General features: G+C 44.3%; 1 protein-coding gene across 1 annotated transcript in view; it reads right to left on the bottom strand.

Annotated features, from left to right (window-relative positions):
- Nucleotides 1-18,615, bottom strand: part of CCDC152 (coiled-coil domain containing 152) — a 31,216-nt gene extending 12,601 nt beyond the window's left edge. Inside the window, exons 1-6 of the mRNA XM_075269176.1 lie at nt 18,535-18,615; nt 15,291-15,396; nt 13,551-13,619; nt 10,652-10,716; nt 6,760-6,862; nt 2,182-2,309 (exon numbers count right to left, since the gene is read on the bottom strand). Coding sequence (XP_075125277.1) covers nt 2,182-2,309; nt 6,760-6,862; nt 10,652-10,716; nt 13,551-13,619; nt 15,291-15,396; nt 18,535-18,615 — 552 coding nt within the window. The remainder of the gene's footprint in view (nt 1-2,181; nt 2,310-6,759; nt 6,863-10,651; nt 10,717-13,550; nt 13,620-15,290; nt 15,397-18,534) is intronic.
- Between the last annotated feature and the right edge of the window lie 270 nt (nt 18,616-18,885).

Here is an 18,885-nt window from a genome sequence, read left to right as displayed (position 1 = left end):
AGATAACAGCCTCTAGTCGCTTCCTGTAGCTTTTAATCAGTTCCTGGATCCTGGATGAAGGTATTTTGGACCATTTCTTTCTACAAAACAATTCAAGCTCAGTTAAGTTTGATGGTCGCCGAACATGGACAGCCCGCTCTCAAATGATCTGAAAACAAAGATTGTTCAACATAGTTGTTCAGGGGAAGGATACAAAACGTTGTCTCAGAGATTTAACCTGTCAGTTTCCACTGTGAGGAACATAGTAAGGAAATGGAAGACCACAGGGACAGTTCTTGTTAAGCCCAGAAGTGGCAGGCCAAGAAAAATATCAGAAAGGCAGAGAAGAAGAATGGTGAGAACAGTCAAGGACAATCCACAGACCACCTCCAAAGAGCTGCAGCATCATCTTGCTGCAGATGGTGTCACTGTGCATCGGTCAACAATACAGCGCACTTTGCACAAGGAGAAGCTGTATGGGAGAGTGATGAGAAAGAAGCCGTTTCTGCACGTACGCCACAAATAGAGTTGCCTGAGGTATGAAAAAGCACATTTGGACAAGGCAGCTTCATTTTGGAAACAAAAATTGAGTTGTTTGGTTATAAAAAAAGGCATTATGCATGGCGTCCAAAAAGAAACAGCATTCCAAGAAAAACACATGCTACCCACTGTAAAATTTGGTGGAGGTTCCATCATGCTTTGGGGCTGTGTGGCCAATGCCGGCATCGGGAATCTTGTTAAAGTTGAGGGTCGCATGGATTCCACTCAGTATCAGCAGATTTTTGAGAATAATGTTCAAGAATCAGTGACGAAGTTGAAGTTACGCCGGGGATGGATATTTCAGCAAGACAATGATCCAAAACACCGCTCCAAATCCTCAGGCATTCATGCAGAGGAACAATTACAATGTTCTGGAATGGCCATCCCAGTCCCCAGACCTGAATATCATTGAACATCTGTGGGATGATTTGAAGCGGGCTGTCCATGCTCGGCGACCATCTAACTTAACTGAACTTGAATTGTTTGTCCAAAATACCTTTATCCAGGATCCAGGAACTGATTAAAAGCTACAGGAAGCGACTAGAGGCTGTTATCTTTGCAAAAGGAGGATCTACTAAATATTAATGTCACTTTTCTGTTGAGGTGCCCATACTTTTGCACCGGTCAAATTTTGGTTTAATGCATATTGCACATTTTCTGTTAGTACAATAAACCTCATTTCAATCCTGAAATATTACTGTGTCCATCAGTTATTAGATATATCAAACTGAAATGGCTGTTGCAAATACCAAAATATTTAGAACTAAAAATGATTAAGATTAATAGGGGTGCCCAAACTTTTTCATAGGACTGTATGTTTCCCAAGATGTAAATAGGGAAACAGTGCCTCTGTATGGTGCCCTCTATGAGAAGCTCCCTTGAACATCATGCCCAACTTTCCCACAAGCCTTTGCTGCAATGATGTGGGATTTTTCCAAGTCACTATCCCAGCTGTGGACAGCTGTTTCAATCTGATTGGATCTCATCAGCACAGCCTAGAGAGAACTGACTTGGCAGAGGGGAGAGACTTCTAGACCAGATTATGGGGATATTGTGACTCCTTAGGGAGAGACCACCTTGTAGGTATGTGGAGTCTTACAAAGCCATTTTTGCTCCACTGTGGGGGATCATGGGAAGAATATACAAATATGTTTCCCAAGGGAGCTTCCCATGGAGTGCAGCATACAGAGGCAATTTTTCCATATTTACATCTTGGGAAACATATTTGCATATTCTTCCCATGATCCCCCACAGTGGAGCATAAATGGCTTTGTAAGACTCCACACACCTACAAGGTGGTCTCTCCCTAAGGAGTGACAATATGCCCATAACTTATATTACAGATAAGAGAGCCTGTTATTTAGGACATGAGAAAAGGTTATAAGGTCCTAATATATCTAAAATATTCAATCACGACCCAGCTATATGCACTTATACTGTATACCACTAGAAAGCTAAGAAGTGCACTGAAATCAGTGCACTGTCAGCTTTCCCGGTATATGCGCCCCGGTGCTGTACTCGGCACTGATAGCTCCCCACTGTCAGAAAGTTGGGCATTACAGCTCAGCTGTAGGCTCAGTCTAGAGCCTTTGGATGATAACTATTTCAATCCCAAATACAATGGAAAATCCAACTCCAGCAATCCATGTTCCTGGTCCTTACCTCTATTTGCTGTTTGATCATCTCGCTTTGCTTTTCTTTCTCCTGTGTTCGTAGCTGTGTCCATAGATCAGATATTTCCTTGTCCTTTGCAGACAGAAGATTATGATTCTCCTCCTCTTTAATAAATACTGTAAATATAAAACACCTATATATCAATATGGTAAAGATTGCTGCTAAGTTCAGACCGCCTGTCTAAGTTTGTGCAGGACTATGTGCCTCCATGGTGACAGACTACGAAGAAAACCTGTGTAGTCTAATTCCGCAGCCATATTGTCATCTTTTCTAATCGTTCGCCTCTTCTTGCTGCTGAATGTAAGCAGACAAGGAATAGGGAACAGGCTGAAAGGAATATGATCAGATCTAAAGGGCTTGTTTGTATTCGGTTACCAGTGGGACGTTTCACCAGTGCCCATTTCTTTCCAAGCTCATAGAGTACATTATAGATAATAAATATGCAAATCTATTCTCCAGGATGTAATTAGGAGAACAGCGCCTCTGTATGCTGCCCTCTAGAGGTCAGCCTCCTTAACATCATGCATGACTCAGTTAATAAGCCTACTAACATGATGCAGATTTAATTGCCAAATTAATATTTCTATTCCAAAAGGAACAGATTCCCAGCTATGGACAGCGCTGTTTCGGCCTATTGGGCCTCCTCAGCATAGCGCAGGGATACTGATTTGGCAGAGTGAGAGACTATAGACCAGGCTCAGGGGGTAATCATACACATTAGGGAGAGTGTGTGCCTACATAGGCGTATGGAGACTTACAAGTCATTCCTGCTCCGCTAGGGATACTCCGCTAGAGTACATTATATACAGATATACAGTAGGAATATAAAGGTTGCTACAGTTAACTTTCTGCAGTGTGATATCTTATCAGAGAATGCAGCAAAAGCCATTGAAAGAGCTGAGTTAGTTCTGCGCCATTGTAGGTTAAGCGTCAAGGTAAAGTTTGCTATATGTGTATTAGGTTGCACACTACAGTTTTTCCTGGTGTTTTCAACTGCAAAAAATGGCAGAAAAGATGCCGTGGCCATATGATACAGGTTACTGAATAGACAGACAGTTATACGCCAGATTTCTTGTCCCTGTGTCTGATGCAGGAAATCTTTACACAAGGTTCACTATTGTTCGAGTTTCTGTCCATCGGGTCCTCATGGGGAACCTGTTTCCTTAAGGGTAAGTTCACACAGAGTTTTTTGGATCGGAACCTGAAACGGAGGCCGCCTCAGGTTCTGGTCCTAAAGACGGGTTGCCGCGCTTGAAAGCTGGTGCACTGCACTGGCATCCAGCTGCGCACTCCGCTCCGGATTAGGCCCAATGAATGGGCCTAGTCCGGAGTAGGGAGTTTCTTCAGGCCGAATCGCGAGGCAACTCTGCCTGAAGAATGAGCACCTCGCTTGAGCATCTCCTGAGCGGCTCCCATTGATTTCAATGGGAGCCGTCTTTTTGGTTAGGGTTTTGAGGCGATTACAGCCTCAAAACCCTGACCCAAAAACTCTGTGTGAACTTACCCTATAAGTCACAGACTCCATAGATTATAATGAGGTCTGGTGGGTTTCCATCCAGTTTACGAGGTTTTTATAAGGAAGCTGGCGGAGAGAAAATCCTCCTTGCAGGATCTTTCTCTCCGCCAATTTTATGTTTGAACACTAGTGTGAACCTAATCTTAGGGTGCATGCACACTACGTAACGCCGGGCGTGTATGAGAGCCGTACACGCCGGCGTTACAGCAGGGCTGCCGAACACTTCCCATTCACTTCAATGGGAGCGCTCGTAAACGCCGCTGTTACGAGCGCTCCCATTGAAGTGAATGGGAAGTGTTCGGCAGCCCTGCTGTAACGCCGGCGTGTACGGCTCTCATACACGCCCGGCGTTACGTAGTGTGCATGCACCCTTAGTCTGTCAAGTCCACATTTATACCACCTTTTAGTTGTCTTACTTTGCACCAGAATTTTGTAATGCTATTTTGACAAATTGTGGCACATTTAAACTAAACCTCCTTTTCCTGAGTGTCTAACACATATCTAACAACTTAATTTTTTTTTTAGCCCAAACTAGGTGCACTGCAGATGTGCTACATTGCAGCATGTTTTTGCCAGTGTCTAGTCATAACCACAATAGGAAATCTTGGCCAGAGTGTGCACAAAAACACCAAAAGAAAATTCCAAGAAACACCCAAAAACATAAAAAAAAAATAAAATGTCAGGGCAGGTTCACACCTGCGCCCGTTCTCCGCTTTCAGATTTCCGTCTTCTGCCTGAGAAACTGGACAGGAAACGGAAACCCGGCAGTCACTTTGCAAAGTGTCCGCCCGTGAGCGTTTTGTGGTCTACAGGGCAAAACCATTTTTTTTTTTAACCTGACACAAAGTCAGACATGCAGGTTAAAAAAAAAAAAAGTTTCCGCTGCGGAGACCACAAAACGCTCACAGGCACGCACGGGCGGACACTGTCTTCTGGGTTTCCGTCTCCTGTTGGCAGAAGATGGAAACCTGAAATCGGAGATTTATCAGGTATAGCAATATGTTAAGTGTTGTACACTCACCGGCCACTTTATTAGGTACACCTGTCCAACTGCTCGTTAACACTTAATTTCTAATCAGCCAATCACATGGCGGCAACTCAGTGCATTTAGGCATGTAGACATGGTCAAGACAATCTCCTGCAGTTCAAACCGAGCATCAGTATGGGGAAGAAAGGTGATTTGAGTGCCTTTGAACGTGGCATGGTTGTTGGTGCCAGAATGGCTGGTCTGAGTATTTCAGAAACTGCTGATCTACTGGGATTTTCACGCACAACCATCTCTAGGGTTTACAGAGAATGGTCCGAAAAAGAAAAAACATCCAGTGAGCGGCAGTTCTGTGGGCGGAAATGCGTTGTTGATGCCAGAGGTCAGAGGAGAATGGCCAGACTGGTTCGAGCTGATAGAAAGGCAACAGTGACTCAAATAGCCACCCGTTACAACCAAGGTAGCCAGAAGAGCATCTCTGAACGCACAGTACGTCGAACTTTGAGGCAGATGGGCTACAGCAGCAGAAGACCACACCGGGTGCCACTCCTTTCAGCTAAGAACAGGAAACTGAGGCTACAATTTGCACAAGCTCATCGAAATTGGACAATTGAAGATTGCAAAAACGTTGCCTGGTCTGATGAGTCTCGATTTCTGCTGCGACATTCGGATGGTAGGGTCAGAATTTGGCGTCAACAACATGAAAGCATGGATCCATCCTGCCTTGTATCAACGGTTCAGGCTGGTGGTGGTGGTGTCATGGTGTGGGGAATATTTTCTTGGCACTCTTTGGGCCCCTTGGTACCAATTGAGCATCGTTGCAATGCCAAAGCCTACCTGAGTATTGTTGCTGACCATGTCCATCCCTTTATGACCACAATGTACCCAACATCTGATGGCTACTTTCAGCAGGATAATGCAATGCCATGTCATAAAGCTGGAATCATCTCAGACTGGTTTCTTGAACATGACAATGAGTTCACTGTACTCCAATGGCCTCCACAGTCACCAGATCTCAATCCAATAGAGCATCTTTGGGATGTGGTGGAACGGGAGATTCGCATCATGGATGTGCAGCCGACAAATCTGCGGCAACTGTGTGATGCCATCATGTCAATATGGACCAAAATCTCTGAGGAATGCTTCCAGCACCTTGTTGAATCTATGCCACGAAGAATTGAGGCAGTTCTGAAGGCAAAAGGGGGTCCAACCCGTTACTAGTATGGTGTACCTAATAAAGTGACCGGTGAGTGTATATGGGCTCTGGGGTTATCCAGCCCTCCTGCTGCTGATTGACAGCTTGCTCCCTTGACCATGCATAGGGAGCAATCTGACAATCAGATGTAAGTGGACAGGGGTAGCCCGCCGCTCACAAATACAGAGGACTCCAGAGTGCCTGCAATCTCACCAGTTCTTAGCTCATGCCGAACCTGATAAACCGTAAGAAAACTACTGCATGTTGATAGGTCAGAGTGTCACTACTTTATACCATTATTTGGGTCCATTCACACAGAGGAAAATGGCGCTTTATTTGGCGCTGAATTTTCCAGGCTAAAAAAAAAGCCTCCCATTGATTTCAATGGGTTCCACTAGCTTTTTTTTTTCCATTAACGGAATTTTTCCATTGAAATCAATGGGAGGCTTTTTTTTCAGCGTGGAAAATTCAGCGCCAAATAAAGCGCCATTTTCCTCCATGTGAATGGAGCCTTTCTGGGAGTTGGTGTCATTAATAAAGTATTCAGAATCTGGGAATTTAGGAGTTAGTATCAATAGGATATGGGCCCCACTTCTAGGAAGGCTCTTCTTGTTCCTGTTTTCTGTACTTCTGTACAAGTGAACAGAGAGATTTGTACATGCGCAGCCAAATGGGGCTCTGTTATTGAGACAGATCTTTGACCAAAAGGTGAGATCCGTATTTATCAGGCATTTATGACTATAGATATCATCCTATATGCCAAAATGGAAACAGACTTTGCTATTAATTAAAGGATTATCTTATCTTATCTTATTTGTTTTCTAGTATTCTATGGATCATATTTTATAAGCGAACTGATGCAAAACCCACATTTCTCCTCCATATCTCGCTGGATCTTCAGTATCTGAGTCTTGAAATTTTCCTCCTTGGTTCTCATGTCATCCATTAGCGAGTCTATATTTTTCTTATATTCCTAAAAGAATTCATAAGAATAAGTTTATCACTTACTAGAAGCTTGTACCAGAATAATAAATGGTGCCATCATAAAGAACAATATGTCCTGCATACATTAAGTCCTTATATGGGTCGTGTGAATGAAAAAAATAAAAAAGATGGGGTTTGGAAGGCAGGGAGTCAAAAACGAAAATCGACGGGGAAGGGATTATGAAGTGGAGACCTTGGTAACTTCGGAAAGCTCAAACAACTGAGGTCCAGTTCACATCTGTATTCGGGCCATTACGTTCCCCTCTCCAAATGAAAACATCTTTCGTGCGGAAAACACACCATTACAGTATATGGGGTCCGTGGGTTTTTACCGTTTCCCCAAAAATAAGATCCTCCCCCCTTCACTTCCTGGACCAGCTACAACTTTGCAGTTATGCCGGCCAGGGGTGAACTATGGCTTTCTGCCGCCTGAGGCAGACGTCAGAAAGCCGCCCCCCCCCCTCCCCGAGGAGGGGGCGGAGCCGAGTGGAAGGGGTGGGGTCAAGTGGAGGGCGGGGCCAAGCTGAGCGAGCGTTTTTAGCAGGCAGAGAGCAGGCATGGAGAGGAACAGCTTGTCCTGGACTGGCTTAGGTCAGCAAAAATGCCGCCCTCCCCGGGGCCCTGGTGGTTGCTTCAGGTCGCCTCATGGGAGGTGCGGCGCTGATGCCCTCGCTCCGCTAAGGAAGCATTGGCATGACTGCCGATTGTCCCCCACTCCATAAGACATCCCCCAAAAATAAGATAGGTCATATATTTCGGAAGAGAATTTAATATAAGACACTGTCTTATTCTCAGGGAAATAGGGTATGTGAATTAGATTAGATTTCCATTCATGGGGTCCCCAATGGAAACCCATGCGCAGATGTGAAGCGGGAATGGTTCCGATGGATAGACAACTTTTATTTTTGGCTGGAGGCCATTCACTGTCGTGGTCAGGGTATTCAGGACCAGTAGCTCTGCACATTTAGTAGCTGCATCAGGGGGAGGCTCAATACAATATTATTGAAAAAAAATTATATTTTTTTCTCGTCCGAAGTCAGAGGCTTATCCCGCTGAATAGTTTAGAATGTCAAATCCATCTGACTTGTTTTTGCCACTAATTGTTCTCATTGGAACAAGGCGATTCCCTCGGCAGAGGCTGGAAATGAAATTTGTCTTTGTCAAATTGTTCTTGGGGTTAATGTATTGAGTAATCTTCTGGTTAGTCCAAATGCTGTAATTGAATGCAGCTCTACTTGTTTTCAATGCGCTCATCATATAAATATCTGAATTATCTTTATACGGCACAATGCTGAGCTGCTTTTAACCACTGAGCCACTTGTTTTGCAGCTATTAATCATAAATTCTAGTGCTCTGGAAGAATACTTTTAATTTAATGAGCTGTGGGCCCATTGAAACCTTATTACTCTTACATTTCCCTTGGAGATAGAACATTCCTTAGTAAAATAAAAGCACTTAAAGGAACACGAAACCTACAACTAATTCTAAAAGGAAATAGGAAATCAACTTGTCCCCAATGTTTGTCAGTCTTCAACATTTTCTGCATGCGACTGGCACAAAGTTTTGACAAGAGTGTCACTTATGGAATGACCGAAAATGTGACAGTGACATGGGTTAAGCTGCCAGGGGTCAATTCACTCCACTCGCTCAATCTTGCACTCACTCAATCTTGTACTCACTCAATCTTGTACTCACTCAATCTTGCACTCACTCTTCACTCAAGCTGCCAATTGAGTGGAAATCACACCCAAACATAGTAAACACACCACAAATAAGATGAGATAAGGTAAAATAAGATTAGATAATCCTTTTTTTAGTGTGTTACAGCAGCATGGATAATACGGATAAAGGATAAAAACAGTAATACACTGCTCAAAAAAATAAATGGAACACTTAAAGGGATTCTATCATTATATTGCTATTTTTCTCACTACCACGTAGGAATAGTCTTAAGAAAGACTATTTTTCTGCTACCTTTAGATGTCTTCTCCACACCGCCGTTCGGTAGAAATCCCCGTTTTCTTCTGTATGCAAATGAGTTCTCTCGCAGCACTGGGGGCCAACACTGTATCTATAATTGACATGCTGCGATTTCCAAAACCACAATCATTTTGGAAAACGCAGCGTTTCCATGCTGTGGTTTTTACCACACAGCGGGCATGGGATTCGCAAGAATCCCATCCACTTTACAGTTACTGTAAAAGTCACGGCGTTTCTGTCCCGTGGGGTTAATCTTCTGCTGCTCTCTTTCATGTTTGACTGATGCCCTGCTGAAGGGTTGGGACTTAGTAAAGCCAGCCAACTGCCCGACACCTATGTGCAGTGAGCGAGCGGAGAGAGCGGTGGGGGAGCGTGGCAAGGTGAGTCCAACTACACTGGGGCCGATGTGGGGGGGGGGGGGGACATGAAGCTGGGGAATGTGGTTGATCCCTGGGGACACTGACCTAGGGACACTCCCCCCCGGGACACCCCCTCCCCAACCCCCTGTACCCGCTGCACTGACCTGTTATATGGTGTGTCGGGTGCAGCAGCCTCCTCCTTAGCCATCTGTGAAGTATGTAGGAGGCCTGGGATAGCTGCGGCGCCGGGACCATGTGGGCCGCCATCTTGCTCACTGTGTCCCTGCTGAATCGGCACGCCCACCATTCAGCCCCCAACCTATGGTGCCGCAGCCCTGGCTCCAGAGCCCGCCCACAGCCTGCCATGCGCCAATAGGAGGTGCGTGCACAGACCAGTGCTGGCGGAATGCCAGCTTCTACAGCCGAGCCGGAGGGTTCTTTGGAGGGTCACGGTGGCGATTTGGGGTGAGTGACCCGCATTTAAAGTAGCCTATTACCTTTTCCTGGGCAATATGTGTGTGTGTGTGAAATTTCCCCAAAATCCATTCAGCCGTTTGGCTGTGATTGAGGAACAAACATCCAAACACACAAACATCCAAACTCACAAACTTTCACCTTTATAATATTAATAGGATTACCTCTGGGACACTAATAGGAAATTACTTCACATAAGAATGGCCTGGATTTTTTTGTTTTTTAAACAGACCTTTTTTTCTATTTATAGACAACTGTGTCAGTGGGGGTACTTCCATCTTAGTCTAAGGCCCCACGTAAACGCATTGCGGTTCTTCCCTCAGCTCTTTAGACAGAAAGTTTTCAGAGGTTTCCTCTGGGGACTTTCTGTTTATACTTATGGGGAACCACTGGAGTTTCTGTAGCTATAATTGACATGCTGCAATTTCCAAGTGTATTGTAATGTGCTATTGTCATGAGCGAGTGACATTAGAATAAAATTGTATTATATGTCCATCCTATGGAGACTATATAATATGCCCATAGAGATGTGGGTATGCGGATTATATATATTCTTAAACTGTAGTTTGGGGGAACTGCCCACTACTATTACAAGCTTTAGCTTTTGCTAAAAATACCTAGACCAAGGGTTTTGTATTAATTGTCGGATTTGGAATCGGAAGGCAATTGGCATCAGCTTCAAGGGTTTTTTTTGCTTTCCACCAGATAAACCTGGTAGGGTTATAGGCCGAACTTGCTGGTCTTGTGTCTTCATCCAGCCTTATGTTACTTTCCAAAATTGTGTTGATGGCAGGCTGTTAGATTATTCTTGCCAGTCTGCAGTTCTCTTACAGTCAGTGACATAGGGGGAGGAAATAATTGGTGGAAAATGCATTTATATATGTGACAATATAGAAAAATAGAAGAAAAGCCTTTTATAAAAGTGTATTGCAGAGCAAATGAGCATGTAATAAGTCTAATGTCACCTCTGTAATATGTTGTAGATTTTCTTCTAAGGTACTTATTTTCTTCTTAAGATTGGCATTTTCATCTAAATGCAAAAATAGAAAGAAATTAGTAACGTGAATAGTTAATACTGTTTAATACTATATTGTGGGTACCTTGTCTATGACTTCACTGACTGGATAAGGCCACGTTCACACTACCATTATGAACGTCTGTTGCTCTCATCTGTTATAGGATGAGAACAATGGTTATTAAAGGGAGTAGAGGGATGGATGCAGATGGAGCAGTCTTCATTTGGTGCTCCGTTATGGACAGCTTTACACCATCCACAGGACAAGGGATAAGTGTCCGTTCACTTGGGTCCTGAACACCAGGTTCCCAGTGATCAGGGGCGTAACTACCGGGGCTGCCACAAGGCCCAGGAAATTAGGGGGCCCAGTGACAGCCACTACTGCTGCGTTTTTTGTGTTTTTTTTAAATAGGCCATTTTTTTTAATGGGCCCTATTTACTTACCAATCTTGTCTCCTGCTCACGGCCGCCGGCGCCTCCCCTTCTGCGAAGACGGATGTGAGCAGGAGTCGGGATCGGTAAGTCAGGCCGCAGGCCCCATAAAACTAATATTATACTTAAGGGTCTTTTCAGACTCCTGAGTATAATAATCGGAGGCCCAGGGGAGGTGAGGGAACATAAAAAACAGTGTTACCTATCTCTCCTGGCTCCAGGCAGGCTGCAGGCCAGCCTGATATCACATGGCTGTGGCTTGCGTCCTTATGCGTTGTGACGCAATCCCCGGTGTTTTTTATGATTGTATCCTCCCCTGGATCTCCGATTATTATACTCTGGGGTATTATCCCCCTGTACACAGCGTGCAGGAATTGGGGGGGGGGGGTCGGTTGGTTGGTCAGTTGGGGTCTTCAGGGGAAGGGGGGGTTGGTTGCGGGGTGTTAGAAGAGCCCTGTCATTCTTAGTTAGGCCACTGCCAGTGATCAGGTTAGTGAAAGTCCTCCTAAAGCCTCCTTGTGAATGCACTCCATGCAGAGTGAGGGCACAGCACAAAAAGCATGCCATGAAAAATTTTCAGGCAACCCTTTAACACAAATCACGCTTACATACATGTGCCATTCTCCAATCCAAATTCAGACTACATGAAGCCCACTGAAATGTATTAACTGTGTCATGTGACCTTTCTAAAGATTTCTTCAAATTCACTGATATGTGTTGTCTTAGGCCCCATTCACACTGCTGTGCCGTTTTTCACACACCTAACATCCGTGAAAAAACTATATGTTTATCCGTACAAGTCATGGAGAGCATTTATTCACATAGTGGGGAATAATGGACATACGATGGCCAATCACATGACCATTCTAAAACCCATATATATCAATGGGTCTATTCGTATGGTTCCATCTCTGTCCATTTTGATGGACAAAGATAGCGCATGGCAGATTTTTAAGTGGCCATGATAAACAGACTGTCATAATAAGACTGCTTTCACATGGTCAGTGTTTGGTCGGTGATTTTCATCAGTGATTGTGTGAAAAAACTAGGAGTGGCTAGCCACGTGGAGCGTTTACACGGCAGAATTTGGTTTACACCATGTGAACATACCCTTAGAGTAACTCTAGTCTTAGATCAAATTACACTGTAATTTTTTTTAGTGGTACTGTCTAATTTTAAAGGGAACCTGTCAGCAGATTTTGGGTACTGGAACCAAGCACAGTAAATGTAACAGAAATGTAAAAAACATATATAGTATGGGAGGAATAGAACTAAGTGATAGCATAGGGGAAAAGGATTTGGGCATAATAGTAGATCACAAATTCAACATGAGCCAACAGTGCGGTGCTGCTGCAAAAAAGGCTAATAAAATTCTGGGATGTATTAAGACAAGCATTGAATCTAGATCAAGAGAGGTCATTATTCCGCTGTACTCTTCCCTGGTCAGACCACACCTGGAATACTGTGTACAGTTCTGCACAAGGAAGTACAAGAAGCAATGGGATGAAACTAAAGGGAAAGAGATACAGATTAGACATTAGGAAAAACTTTCTGACAGTGAGGGTAGTGAGAGAGTGGAATAGGCTGCCACGGGAGGTGGTGGGCGCTCCATCAATGGAAATCTTCAAGCGGAATCTGGATAAACATATAACTGGGATGATTTAGGAAAACCTGCACTCGCAGGGGGTTGGACCCGATGGCCCTTGAGGTCCCTTCCAACTCTACCATAAAATAAAAAATAAAAAAAAATAAATAAAATAAAAATAAAAATAAAAAAATCTCATGGCTTCTCCAATGATGTCCTGATAAGGCTTTGAAATGGAAAACCCTTAAATTGCTGGAATTGATGTTCAATCATTTCTATTTTTTATGTAAATTAGTTGAATAAAGTCATAGGGGTGGAGACCTAGCACTAAAAGACAAGGTAACCCCTCCACTGTATGGAGCCCACCCAACCTCTCTGATGTCAGCAACGCGGCCCTGGCTGATCCCATGCACACTGAATGTGTGTGTAAATGTGGACGTAGTCGAGTTGAGTTTGTGGGAAATATAAATGTAGGAGAGATGAGTGTGTGGGAAATATGATTGTAGGAGAGATGAGTGTGTGGGAAATATGACTGTAGGAGAGATGAGTGTGTGGAGGGAAAATGAAGGTAGCAGAGATGAGTATGTGTGGGGAAGCCTGTATGTATCAGAGCTGAGTGTATGGAGAGAGCAGGCTGTTTCAGGAAGGGAACATGAAAGAAGCAGAATTGTGGGTGTAAGGGCCCTGAATGAAGGTCTCGTTTGAAAGGAGGTCCCATTTTCAGAAAGTTTGGGTACCAAAAAAATAATATATATTATGATAGAAAAGAATATAATTATATGAATCTTCCAACGACTGTATTAGCAATTAGACAAAGAATTTAGCGCCTTACCTCTCATGTTACATTGTAATTCAATGGTGTGCTGCAGACCTTTAATGACCTCTTGTAAGGCGGCGCACTCTGCACAATTAAAGCCGAATTAAGACATTCATTTCATACATTTGGCATTGTCACGATGAATTAATTACTTGGACAAACCAATGAGCCACTAAGCATGAAGTATACAGCTTCTACCTAAGCTATTACACAATCTGCCCGTATTAGTACTTACATTTATATACAAGGCCTTAAAGGTTTTGTACATGATGGAATCCCTTTTCCCTATAAGAGCACATGAACTCAGGAGTAGTCACCAAGGCTGATGATTCAGAATGCCCCCCCCCCCACCCTCATTTCCTTAACCCCTTCCGGGTGCAGGCATTTTTCAATTTTTGTTTTTGACTCCACACCTTCCAAACCCCATAACTTTTTTATTGTTCCATTCACAGAGCCGAATCACTCACGTCTCCCCTCCCAATACCCGCCCACACTCTCCTAAGCCACAAGCCGCACCTTCTCCCAGCATCTGTAACACTAGCCTGGGAGGCGGGGGCATGTACGGCGCTCTGCAGGCATGTGAAGTAGTGAGAAGAGGCACGAGAACAATGGGGAGCAGCAGCGTTTCTGTGCAGGTAAGTTGAGCGATCGGGATTGAAATTCCGTTCCCGATCTTTTTTAGGCGGAATCGGAACCCGATCGCGATATTTACTCAATCGCCGATCGGAATCCGATCTTTTCTGATCCGATCGCTCAACCCTAAAGGCCATAAAAAAAACTAACATGTTCAGCAAAAAGGACATAGATAGAGCTGTGTGAATAGTTGTGGCTCTAATCCAAAACTGTATTTTTTTTTCTATTTTGTAGTTGCATGCAGGCTCAAATAACACAGTTAATCTGTTTTATTTTTAGGTCATTGACCTCAGCTGTGACGTTTTGTTTGCAAGTTCTCTACCCCTCCCTGTGAGCAGTTCAGCTAGCAAAAAGGACAACAAAGCAGCATGTGACCTTAGATGTGGGAGTGATTTATTACCTGTGATTTAATTGCAGGGCAGAATGGGAGCATGTAGATGAATCATGGGAAATGTAGTTTGTCCACAGATTCACTGCAGTTAATACAAGGAGCAGCAAGTAAAACAAAGCCAAACTAAGGAAGCCTTCACAAGGAGTAAACGCTCCGCTCATTCTGAACGTAAAACTCGTTCACAGAGTGAGCGGCGTTAAAACAGATCCCATTGACTTCAATGGGTGCCGGCATACATGCGCTCCCCATTGAAATCAATGGGAGGCTTTTTTTTTTTTTTTTTTTTACCTTTTGCTTTCAATGTGATACGCGTGTATGCCGGCACCCATAGAAATCAATGGGATCTGTTTTAACGCCGCTCACTCTGTGAACAAGTTTTACGTTCAGAACGAGCAGAGCGTTTACTCCGTGTGAAGGCTCCCAAAGACTGCAAAAGGGAACAGTGAGGATTTAGCACCGCTGTGGGTATATATGCACATCATTTTTGGATAATGAACAGAAAATGTGTCGTACTTCTGCACTTAAACATGCTGAACTTAAAGTTCCCGGCTTAATACAGATCTTCAAATTTGTCAGGAAAAAAACAATTTTACTGTCCCTTCATTTCCAGACTAAGTAGATTCTAGTGTGCGTCTAGGACAGGTATGATGAGGACTAATCAGACAGATACAGCTGAAGTGCTGCAAAGTGCCAGTTTCCGGGACGCTACCACTCTAGACATCGTATCAGACCTTGTTCAAGGCTCGACTGTTTTTTTTGACTAATTTTCCACATTCGGCTCCATTTCTCCAGCTGGATTTCAAGCAGATTATTCTTTCCATTAACCTCTGCAAATTTCTGTGCAAAGACAAAACCTATTGTTAGGGGAGATAACGGTGATACATTCATGGCTGAATAAAGGAAAGACTGTTTGCCGCTACAATAGAAAGCAAACTCAGCCAAAATGACCTGTTTTTAAACTAAATTTTATGCGGAACAGTTTTTGATAATTTTTGTTAAAAAAAAAATTCCGATGTCGCTAGCTAGATTTGAAAACAACTACTAAGCCCCACAATTTTCACTTAACTCGATGCAGCTTTACGACACCTTTTATTTTTGGGTACAAAAGACTTGTAGTCTTTCAAAACAAACACACAGAAAGAACTTTACAAGCCCACACGAGAATTCTAGCATCCTAAAGTTGCACAATAGGATTTTGCAACTTTTTGTACTTATTTATCCAAAAACTTTTCAAACATTTTAAATTTGTCATGCATTCAATTCACTTTTGAACGTTGCTCAAAAAGTGAGTGTGGTCTCTGTCTAGTAAGGAAGCGTTCACACTACCGCCAGTGTCCGGCAGCTAGTGTCCGCTGCTAATGTCCGTTCAAAATCTTGCACGGACATTAGCAGCGGACACTAGCTGTGTGCGTGACATTTTGCATTGATTTAAATGGACATCGAGTGCGTTCTTTTACTGTCTGTGGGTGTCCTTAACTGTCCATTCCTAAAGATGTCCGACTCTTCAAGCGCATGTCCCAGGTCATGTGACGTCTCAGATGTCATTAAAGAAGGCCGACGCCACCGAGGACTGCAGCGGAGCGTGAGATAGGTAAGTGACAGTGGTTTTTTATGTTTTTATCCCCCCTTGGTTTCCGATTATTATACTCTGGGTTCTGAAAAGACCCCAGAGTATAATAATTGTTCATGTGTGTCCACAATGTGGGGCATAATACTGTGTGCAGGGGCCACTATGGGACATAATACTTTGTGCAGGGGCCACTATGGGATATAACACTGTGTGCATGGGCCACTATGGAGCATAATAGTGTGTGAAGGATCCACTATGGTACATAATACTGTGTGCAGGGGCCACTATGGGATATAACACTGTGTGCAGGGGCCACTATGGGGCATAATACTGTGTGCAGGGGCCACTATGGGACATAATACTTTGTGCAGGGGCCACTATGGGATATAACACTGTGTGCAGGGGCCACTATGGGGCATAATACTGTGTGCAGGGACCACTATGGGGCATAATACTGTGTGCAGGGGCCACTATGGGGCATAATACTGTGTGCAGGGGCCACTATGGGACATAATACTTTGTGCAGGGGCCACTATGGGATATAACACTGTGTGCATGGGCCACTATGGAGCATAATAGTGTGTGCAGGAGCCACTATGGTACATAATACTGTGTGCAGGGGCCACTATGGGATATAACACTGTGTGCAGGGGCCACTATGGGGCATAATACTGTGTGCAGGGGCCACTATGGGGCATAATACTGTGTGCAGGGGCCACTATGGGACATAATACTTTGTGCAGGGGCCACTATGGGATATAACACTGTGTGCAGGGGCCACTATGGGGCATAATACTGTGTGCAGGGACCACTATGGGGCATAATACTGTGTGCAGGGGCCACTATGGGGCATAATACTGTGTGCAGGGGCCACTATGGGGCATAATACTGTGTGCAGGGGCCACTATGGGGCATAATACTGTGTGCAGGGGCCACTATGGGGCATAATACTGTGTGCAGGGGCCACTATGGGGCATAATACTGTGTGCAGGGGCCACTATGGGGCATAATACTGTGTGCAGGGGCCACTATGGGATATAATACTGTGTGCAGGGGCCACTATGGGGGATAATACTGTGTGCAGGGGCAACTATGAGGCATAATACTGTGTGCAGGGGCCACTATGGGGGATAATACTGTGTGCAGGGGCAACTATGAGGCATAATACTGTGTGCAGGGGCCACTATGGGATATAATACTGTGTGCAGGGGCCACTATGGGGGATAATACTGTGTGCAGGGGCCACTATGGGATATAATACTGTGTGCAGGGGCCACTATGGGATATAATACTGTGTGCAGGGGCCACTATGGGATATAATACTGTGTGCAGGGGCCACTATGGGGGATAATACTGTGTGCAGGGGCAACTATGGGATATAATACTGTGTGCAGGGGCCACTATGGGATATAATACTGTGTGCAGGGGCCACTATGGGGGATAATACTGTGTGCAGGGGCCACTATGGGATAAAATACTGTGAGCAGGGGCCACTATGGGGCATAACACTGTGTACAGGGGCCACTATGAGGCATAAAAGTGTGTACAAAGACCACTATGGGGCATAATACTGTGTGCAGGGGCCACTATGGGGTATAATACTGTGTGCTGGGGCTACCATGGGATAAAATACTGTGTGCAGGGGCCACTATGGGGCATAAAACTGTGTACAAGGACCACTATGGGGCATAATACTGTGTGCAGGGGCCACTATGGAGCATAATACTGCGTGCAGGGGCCACTATGGGGCATAATAGAGCACACAGGAATGTGTCGGAGGGGGGTGTCGGCCATGTTCTTCAGCGGGGCCGGTCGGGGGAGGGGGGCCATGTCAAAAGTTCGCCACGGGTCCCTGCCGGTCCTAGTTACGCCACTGATCCCTGCGGAGATCTTGCAGCAAGCACACGAACCCCATTATGGGATCCGTGTGCTTTCACTGCACATCGCTTGCAAATGCATTCAGTTTTCCATTCGGGGGGTCCCCATGCGGACTCCCCCAGACGGATTACCGATGCAGATGTGACCGAGGCCTTAGTTATTTTAGGTGTGCCTTTTTTTGGGCTCTTTGTGGCAATTTTTTTTATAAAAAGGTACCTTTGCAAAATAAATTTTGCACAAAATATACCACATGGAATTGTGATTCCACTGCTGTGTGATATGACGGCTTTTTTACACTTTTTTGGCCGCACCCCTTTCCTTACCAAAAAGGTTCCCCTCCAACAAAACCAGAAGTGGCGAGGGAAGAAAACCATCCGAAAAAAAGGCACAAATGCAGCAATAGTAATGCAAAAATAAAGAATTATGGCTCTCCGAAAATGGCAATACAGAACCGGAAGGAAATGTACCCAAATGAGCCCCAAAATCGGCAGAGTCTGTAAAACAACAGCGCTGTACACAGGCATTACCTTCTCAATCTGCGAAAAATCCTCAAGAAGTTTGTCAAGATTCACAGAACAGGGTTTTGTTGAGTTTGTATCTTCATACATTTTGTCATATATAATAGTCTTTTTCTATGGGGTAATAAAAAGTAGACAAGTTAGTTGAAATATCTTTTAGGTTGAGCCCCCCGTTGCCGAAATGCAGCTTTTTCTGCTGCGTTTTTTAAGCCAAAGTTAACAGTGGCTACAAAAGGAATGGGAAATACATAAGAAGTAGAGATGAGCGAGTAGTGAAATATTCGAGATTCGATATTCGTTTCGAGTAGAGCCTCAATATTCCAGTACTCGATCGAATATCGAATCCCATTATAGTCTATG

The sequence above is a fragment of the Leptodactylus fuscus genome, chromosome 1 (assembly GCF_031893055.1).
Source record: "Leptodactylus fuscus isolate aLepFus1 chromosome 1, aLepFus1.hap2, whole genome shotgun sequence".
In the NCBI taxonomy this organism is placed as follows: domain Eukaryota; kingdom Metazoa; phylum Chordata; class Amphibia; order Anura; family Leptodactylidae; genus Leptodactylus; species Leptodactylus fuscus.
Note: the sequence above shows the minus strand (reverse complement) of the source record. Positions and strands in the feature narration are given on the sequence as shown.